Genomic DNA, 9,121 nt, shown 5'->3' on the forward strand with positions numbered 1-9,121 from the left:
CAGAACCTGTAGCTTCCGATTTCTCTCCTTTAAAGTCTACGCAATGGTCAAATTGGAGTTGCCCACTCACTAATCTCTACCGTTTGCACGCAGGTCGGATTCCTCCACATACTTTTGCTACTCAGAGGCGTTGTTTGAATCTAGGAGTTTTTTGTGCCTTCATCTTCCTTAATTATCCATTGTCGGTTCTTCTAGCCTAGGCAAATTTTATAGTTTAAAGTACTTGTAAAATTGTCATCTCTAAATTCTCAACAATAGAATGTATATTGATACAAGGAGGGGAATGTAGTCGTCCAATTTTTGAATGAATTTAGCTTAACTTATCCTTTGTGGATATTTATGTTAAACACTTTTCTTCAAATAAAAAAATATGTACATTTTTCCTCATTAAGTTTGTATAATTGTTGTATTTATGATTTGAATGAAGTTTTTGGGTGTCCATGCTCGTTCGACGTGGAGTATATAAATGTAATATTTGGTATACATAGTTTTATTTTGTTCACTCTGGCTTTAATAATTTAATTATGACTAGCTAATATAAATGTAATATTTTATGTTGTTCTCTCTAACTTTAGTACTTTAATTATGGTTAACCTTCATTTCCAATGAAGGTACAAGGTTTGTGTACATATGTATATTCCAACAATGATATGGAAACTTGATTTACTTCTTTTCTTTTTATCCACTATAGCTAAATGAGAATGCAAGAATTAGCAAATTAGATTTTCCCTAGATTGTTCCTTTATGACTGTGCACTGTTATAAACTTTAAATTTATGGATCAATATCAATCGATGATATGTAAAATATTTGCTACAACAAATTTGTAGTTATCCATTTAGGATTTTAAATCTCGGTGATTTCCATTGGGTTCTTTCCTTTCTCGGCTAGTGCCTTGTTAGGGTACAACCCTATTACTAAGGAATTTTCGCTTGTTTGCTTATACCAGTATATCTCTTCTCTAGTGAAGATTTAACCCATTCAAATATAAGGTGTCGTTACTGAGGATTAGACTAGTTTTTTGTACGCTCCACCATAATAAATTTCTAACAGTGATTTTCTGCATTATAGTATTTCATTTTACAAATTCGATAATCCAAAGTCAGAGTTATTTCTACCATTTCCCTTATCTCATGACTCTATTGTAATTAATAACCTCTTTACATAAGCTTGGGAAGGGTTTGACACTTAAACCCTATCAGTGTATTTTGGGCATCTAAATTGTGTCAACCAACGTTTTTATTTAATTGTATCAATCGATACCCCAAGGGTTAACTAGGGTGCCTACTGTACTATCACTATTTTCAGGTCTCTGCTAGTATACATTTACTTTGGATTTCTCGTCACAACCTACAAGATTTATTTTTTCCACCTTTACTTACCATGTCTTATCATTTCAGAAGGGGAATTTACGTATACTCTTGTTTATAACTACATCAACCAAGGCTCCCATAGGTATCCTGATCTCATTAGAGAATTGAAGTATCCTATTTTCATATACCATATAGGTTACGTATTTAACAAAACCCTATAAGCATTCGGTTCTTAATTAGAGAATTGGGGTATCCCACTTTCATATAACATGTAGGTTGTACCTTGAATTCAAGCACACCTTGCCTATACCTATTTTATTTGTCAAGATCTCATATTCCCATGTACAAATATTATGAACTGTTAAATGTTTAAATTTTGTACTGTAATGGTTGTTTGAAAATTTAAATGCATTCTAATACCTACATAGCCAGCTCTCAAATAGAACCAAATGGAATCCAAATACACATATAATTTTATAGTCAATGAACACCATCAAATAGAACATGCATGCTAGTGAAACATGTAACGCAAAAAAAAACCCATGAAAGTTATATTTAAAATTCAAATAAAAACAGATATGTTCACTGTATCCATTCGATATTCTCATTGTACCCATCGTTGGAATTGTACTTGAGAAAAATACATTGTCCTCCATCCATGAACCAATCCACCAGTCTCCCCACACCCAAGTCGAGATTCAATTGCCAAGGAATCCCTTTGTGATTCTAGATCAAGTATTTTATCCTTGCCTCCCTAGCAGATCTTTCCTCAGCGGCGTCCCGCTTTTCAGGGTTTGCCAATCCAATATCCTAGGCTTTTCTATTTTTTCTTTTTCTTTTTTCAGAAAAAAAAGGTGTCTTTTCCTTTTTATTTAAAGCTTGCCTTTTTCTCCCGTGACGATTTATTCGCCCTTACTCAGTGTTTTTCCTTACACTGAGTGATTTAATAGATTTTCTCTCCAATCGTTTTAAATCTTATTAATCAACCCCTAGGGATTTTTTTGGAGTGATATAAGGGAAGATTTTTCTTCATCTTATCAATCAACCTTTATTACATCATCATACTTTATGCCAAATTCATAATGGCATCTACCATTCAGTCTTAATGTAGAAACATATTAACTTAAAGGTTGAGGGGTGTTATATATATGTGTGTGTGTAGCACGTGATCTGATTTGAAATTGGGAATAGATGGAGTATCATTTATGGATATGAATCTAAGGAATTGTTTTTATTTTTATTTTTTAATCAAAATATTTTTATAATAAATAAAATAAAAATTATATATAAAAATGTATTATATTTTTTATTGATTAACAAGACAAGGGGATGAAGCTAGGAGTATGGAACATTATGCTTGAGTAGATAAAAAATTGTTAGATAATTCTAGAGGCTCGCCTTAGTTTGGTGATCGTAGGTTTGTTAAGGACCACCTTTCTAATTGTTAGAAAACCCTCCATTAAGATGGAACACGACATTTTTGAGATGGTTTAGGGGTGTAAAATAAGGAGTTGACACCTAGAGGAAGACTGTATACAAATCAACATCCTTCCTCACACAAGAGAAAGACAGGGGATGTGAAATTTTCATAACTACTATGCACGCATTGGAGCATTCTATATCATCTCCACCTCTTTTTGGAAAACAATAAAATGCTCGAATGGGTGCATACTGGTCATGGAAATTTCACATCCCTTGTCTTTCTCTTGTGTGAGGAAGGTTGGTCTTCCTCTAGGTGTCAACCCCTTCTTTAATTCCCCTAAACCATCTCAAAAATATATTGCTTCATGCTAATGAAGGGTTTTCTAACAATTAGAAAAGAGGTCCTTAACAAACCTAGGATCACCAAACTAAGGCCAACCTCTAGAATTATCTAACATTGTTCGATCTACTCAATGACAATGCTTCATACTCCAAGCTTCATCCCATTGTCTTGTATTTCATCATCATTGATAATGAAATGTATGGGAATTACAATAAATGTTACAATATTGTCCTTATGCTTCATGTAGAACCACTAATATCACTTGATCCAAAAGTGATAAAACCCTCCTTACCTTTACTTTAATAACTTAATACTTGGTGTGAGACTATGTTGATTAGTAATATGCACTATTGTTTGCAAATAATAATTATAAAAATTATAATAGGAAAATAAAAATTAAAAACTCCAATAAAAATAATATATTTTCTTTTTTTAAGAAAAAAATATTAAAAATAATGTATTCACTTAAAAAAATAGAAACTCTTTATTAAATAAATAAGAACCCAAAAAACTAATATAAGATTTTATAATACTTACAAACTTATTCCCAAAAAAATAATATAATTAAATATGTCATAAGTAAATTAATTCCAATCAATTTTATTTGAAACATTGTGAAATCTTTTTAAAATTATAAGTTTGCATTGTGTAATTCATAAAATTCAAATATTTTAAAATATTTAAACATTAATTGTATTTATATATATAAAAAAAATGAAAAACAAAATATCAAAATATCATAATATACCCAAAAATAAAAATAAAAATTTAAACAACTTTATTATGATATATAGTTAACATCTTAACTCTTATCTTTATCATGATATATTCTTAATATCATAAGTCCTATGACACTTCTAACAACTTAATTTACAATCTATAATTTATTTGATTTATTGTGAAGATTTATGTATACTTGTCCAAAAGTTTCTCTATTTTACTTTGGTGGAATAACTCTTTTCAAAAGATTGTGCATGATTATCTATAGATATTTTATCTAAATTTCTTATATTAAATTATATATGACATAAAATTTCCTTTTTTCCATTTATATAATCTATTAACATGGATTTTAACATAGAGATTTAAAATTTATTAATACCATATACATATGCATACTAAATTATAAATTGTCACTTTATAAATTATAAATACTAAAATATTTTTTATTTATTATAAAAAGTTTGAAAATTGTAATATAAATATTTAAGCTATGGTAGTTTCATTTAAAATATTCTTCATTCAAAAATTTATCTTACCAGTAAAAAGGTTGCTTCAAGAATAGAGATAAAAATAATCTCATAAATATAAAAGGAATCTTAAATCGTCTTTCAAATAAGCATTTCAAGAGGGAAAGATTTATTAAGTTATTTTCTAAGTTTAAACACTCGAACATCGAAATTTCAATGAAATGATGAAAACAAATTATCATAAAAATAAGTGCCCATAAACTTTACACACTTCAAACTTTATCCCATCGAAATTTGAATAAAATTAAGTACTTCAGTGAAATTGAATATATAAACCAAATTTGGATACAAACTAAAATGAAGTATTCAAACCCAATTTTGTTACAAAATTATGTACAGAGATATTCCTTGGCAAAGTATATGAAAGCTGAAAATTTACTCCCATTTTCCTGTGTACTTGACGTGATATTATACAAATTCCTATCCAAACTACGGTTCGGCCCTTTCAAATGACGGATATTTGTAAAGTAATACCGAGATTTCAAATGCTGTAAACATCTCAGATGTCGTAAAGTAAAATTTTAATAGGACTACGGTGGGAGACATATCGTTAAAAAAGTTTAGACTCCCCCGACGCAAATATTCCATCATGGCACTCCACTTTGAACCCACAAAACGTAGGAAAGTAGAGAGTAAAAGGCCATCGGTGAGCTCGCCATTGCTGAGAATCTGCTCCTCTGCGATAGCGAGCAATGTTTTCTCTAAAGGCTGCCGTCTTCCGAGGCATACCCTTAGTGGAAGGGCGATTTCCATCCATTTTAGATCAATTGTTGTCGTCTTCGTAATTGCCATTAGCAGGCTCAAGGTCTGGCTGGAACATAAAAGATTCAAGGAAACCATTACTTTCTTCCACAAAACCTAAGGGCAACTATTTGTCAAACTGCGATACAGAGTTTGTTCAAATGTCTTTCATAACAAACCATTGCTTGAAGAGCACGAAAGTCAAAGATCTGTGAGATGAAATAAGTTGTGAGTTCCACGATGCCTTGTGCTTGAGTGATGCGCTGTATTTATGCTACAGATTCCCATAGATCTACCTGGTACAAGATTTAGTGGGGTCAAACAAGGAGCTAATGCCATTTGGGAACAACTTGATGCCATGATTCATGAGGAAAATTGCATTAAAAAGAGGGAAACGCTTCTCCGGAGATAGCTTTATCTTCCCTGCTCTCTAATGGTGACGAATGAGCTGAAGCTCTCACACACGACGAGAATAAGGATAACATCCTTATGCTCTTAATAAAGTGCCTTCACAACCAGCTCTGGATTGTCGAGGTTCAATAAATACCTGGAGGAGAATCCTCACTCCTACGAAGGAGTTTCCAGGGACATGTCTAGAAATGCCCCATTTTCAATCGATCGCCTGTCTCGTAGTTTGCTCCATACCTGATTTACGATATATTTCGACTTCTCTGGAAGAGGATGATACTAGGAGAGATCCCTGTGGATTTTCCAAATTTCTGCCATGGATTCATTTCATCTCATTTTAGAAATTTCGCGGGCACCCGCGGAGATAACATTTGAATTTTGAATTTTTTCTGTACCCAGGCTGCATTGAATGATTATGGTAGACTGTCTTATCAACCAAGGCAGAGAGAACATTTTTGAATTTTTTCTGTACCCAAGCTGCATTGAATGATTATGGTAGACTGTCTTATCGACCAGGGTGGAGAAATGCACAGATGCCGGCGAATGTTCGCATGGAAGCCCATGGGCATGCATGGTGAAGGGGCCTCCATAGGGGCATTTAATGCCCTATGGCAGACTGGTTAGCTCTTGCCATTTGTGTTGGGAGTAGCGAGTCAGACAACAGACTGCGGAGAAAAGTACATAATTTTACCCGTTCTCCGTCATCGTAAACAGAATTTTCCCTGACCAGCAACAACATCCGGGCAACTCTGCCGCTGGGTAGACTGCTCCGACGAGAATGGGGCAGTTTGCTCGTGAACGAAAATGGAATAGTCAGTGTGAAATAAATGGTATTTAAATCATGATAAAATCGATATTAAATTGGGTTAACATTATATTATATTTCTGGTATATGACCAAATTTTCGGTATAAATCACTTTCTAGCCTTTGGTTTAATTTCCTACCGACCCAAATCAGCGATTTTGTCAAAAATTAATAAAGGCTTACATTTTTTGGATTATTGGGCAAAATGGACGGAGGGGACAATATTTGAATGCGAGGCAACAGAAACATGACTAACAAGTTAATTAAAAATATCATTAAGATAGTTAGATATGATTAATGAGCACAAACAATGATGGCGGGGGCCATAATCGTGTGGCACGAACAAAAGTAGCCGCCACAACAAATCATCTTTATGAACGCAATCGAATTTAGATAGGGCAGGTACATGAACAGAAGTCGCTGCCACCACAAGTCATGATGATGCGACGTGCGACAGAGCAGTACGTTTCTGCTTCTTTAAACAAGGCAATCGAATTTAGATAGGGCAGGTACATGAACAGAAGTCGCTGCCACCAAGTATGATGATGCGACGTGCGACAGAGCAGTACGTTTCTGCTTCTTTCAACACCATCATTCCTGTGAGAATTTGATTTATTTCCTCTCCTCCCTGTTATTGCTTCATTCATTTTCCTTACCATTTCTCCCATTTCGCTTCATTCATTTTCCTTCCTATCATGACCTCTGCTGCAGATATATTTTCTACGCTTCCGGATCCATTGCTTGGCCTCATCCTTTCTAAAATTCCAATTAAAATGGCAGTCAGATGCTCCATTCTGTCAAAGAGGTGGAGGCTCCTCTACACCCAAATACCTCATCTCACTCTCACCCCCTATCTCATTTTGGGCTATTTGAACAGATTTCCAAATGCATCTTCGATTGCAATGGTGGAGAACATAATCTCCAACCTTCTGGTCTTGCATTCGACAGATTTAGAGGCCCTTCATTTGTGCAACTACATTTGCAGACGGAGCTCCAGAAGTTTAGCCGTGGACACGCAATGGCTGTCTAGCATGGACAAGAATTGGCACTTCAGCCATGAAAGCGTACGGAAATGGGTGCGGTATGCTGCCTGCAGGAATGTCAAACATCTCACCCTTTGCACTTCCCACGAAATGGAAGAAGTGCCCCCAGCGCTTTTCTCCTGCACTCACCTTACTGACATAAAACTGTTCAATTGCATTCTCACCCGTATTCCAGCCCGTTTTCCTGGATTCAACCATCTTGTTACTAGCTTTTTTTGGAACATCGAATTCACAGATGAATCCTTTTCCTGCTTTTCTCATTGCCCATTTCTTGAGAGACTTGAGATATATGGATCAGTTGGTTTACAAAAACCTATCATATCTGCTTCCAACCTCACATATTTAGTTATACGTACGGAGAATGACGTAGAGGTTTTAATAGTTAACTGTCCAAAGCTTGTAACTCTTGAGGCAGGCGAGATGCGGGATTTAAGAGTAAATGGGGTGCCGTTTCAGGAATTTTCATATGCATTCCGATATCTTAAAATGCAGAGCGGAAGCAATTTTACTGTTCTTAAATTGGATTGGAATTACGAGGAATACGGTCTGGGGGAGAAGACATACAATTTCTCGGCCGAGAGATTTCTTGAGTTCGTGGGAGCTTTCAAAGCATTGAAGGAGCTCTCCTTACCTGACTGGGCGCTGGTTCTAGGCGGAAGCGAGATGTTCGAGCTCATTCATGGGCTGCTCGATACGCTTCCTAATCTTGAGCGGTTGGACGTAAATGACTACTTTGTTATGGTGAGAGAATCTCTATGATAGATTGAGCCATTTTAGTTTATTTGGATTGCATCTTTATATGGTTAAATATCATTGTTTATGCCTGTTGCACTAGTGTAATGTTTTTTTTTCTTCCAAAATTTTATCGAGGGTATTGACATGACCTGGTTCTGTTGTTGTTGTTGTTTTGGTCTTTTTTGTTTTTAAATGCAGGAGATAGTTAGAGATCCGATACTATCATCTCTAAGTTCTCCACTGGCCCGTGTTCGGATAATAAAAGTTGAGATACTGTTATATAGCGGGGTTGGGGATGAAATAGCTGTGTTGCGTAGCTTCCTTGAGGGCTGTTCCACTCTTGAAATCATGGAATTGCAGCTAAATAAAATTAGTCAATACGAGGTTATAGAATTATTGACAGAATTGTCAACTGTGAAGACAGCCTCCCATCGAGCTAGTGTCGACATCGTTGCATGTCCCTTTTTATAAAGATGTGTGAATGGAATGCATTTTTCCTCGTTAAAGGTTTGTTGGACGCCTGTGCCTATGTGATGCATTACTCCTACAAAATTCTTACACAAGGTGTGTTATTTTACAAGGTTCTAAATAAATAATTGATTGGCTATTAGGTTGCAAAAGTTTTAAAAGGTGTTTATTTTACAAGTTTGTGGTGCATCTAAATGAATATTTGATTGGTTATTAGGTTACAAAAGTTTAGTAGATTTTAAATTTATTTTATATGGAAATTTTCAATATCCATCTTTTCAGCACATACACAAAGACAAAGAATGGAATACTGAGGTAGATTCCTGGTCGCAGAGGACTGTCTCAGCGAAAGGATACATATCTTATCTTTTGAAAAATAGCAAAGAAGAGAAATTTAGTTTTTCTCCTATTTCTAGTATTTTCTTTTTGCGTCAGTGAGTACCAAGATTTTCGAAATTCTTCTCAACATGCAACTCTTTCATAAAGTCTGCATATACCTGTTTTTGGGAAATATTATTCTCAATATGCTGGGAGGTTTTGATACAATGAAATTTTGTACTCTGTAATTTTCATTTTTTTGGGTTGATTTTTAAA

At 34.6% G+C, this 9,121-nt stretch overlaps 1 protein-coding gene across 1 annotated transcript; it reads left to right on the forward strand.

The window, feature by feature from the left end:
* Window positions 1-6,923: 6,923 nt before the first annotated feature.
* On the forward strand, window positions 6,924-8,659 carry LOC149144718 (putative F-box/FBD/LRR-repeat protein At4g13965). The gene is made up of 2 exons (XM_089449894.1): window positions 6,924-8,065; window positions 8,258-8,659. The coding sequence occupies exons 1-2, from the start codon at window positions 6,977-6,979 to the stop codon at window positions 8,528-8,530; spliced, it is 1,362 nt and encodes a 453-aa protein (XP_089306020.1). The 5' UTR covers window positions 6,924-6,976; the 3' UTR covers window positions 8,531-8,659.
* Window positions 8,660-9,121: the final 462 nt, after the last annotated feature.

The sequence above is a fragment of the Pinus tabuliformis genome, chromosome X (assembly GCF_031772625.1).
Source record: "Pinus tabuliformis cultivar Carrire ecotype Pingquan chromosome X, CPIR1, whole genome shotgun sequence".
NCBI classification, from domain to species: Eukaryota; Viridiplantae; Streptophyta; class Pinopsida; order Pinales; family Pinaceae; genus Pinus; species Pinus tabuliformis.

Bases quoted from the DNA above. Each gene is read 5' to 3' on its own strand.
- LOC149144718 (XM_089449894.1), top strand. From the start codon at position 6,977: ATGACCTCTGCTGCAGATATATTTTCTACGCTTCCGGATCCATTGCTT. The intron at 8,066-8,257 runs GTGAGAGAATCT...TTTTAAATGCAG, and splicing joins TAAATGACTACTTTGTTATG to GAGATAGTTAGAGATCCGAT.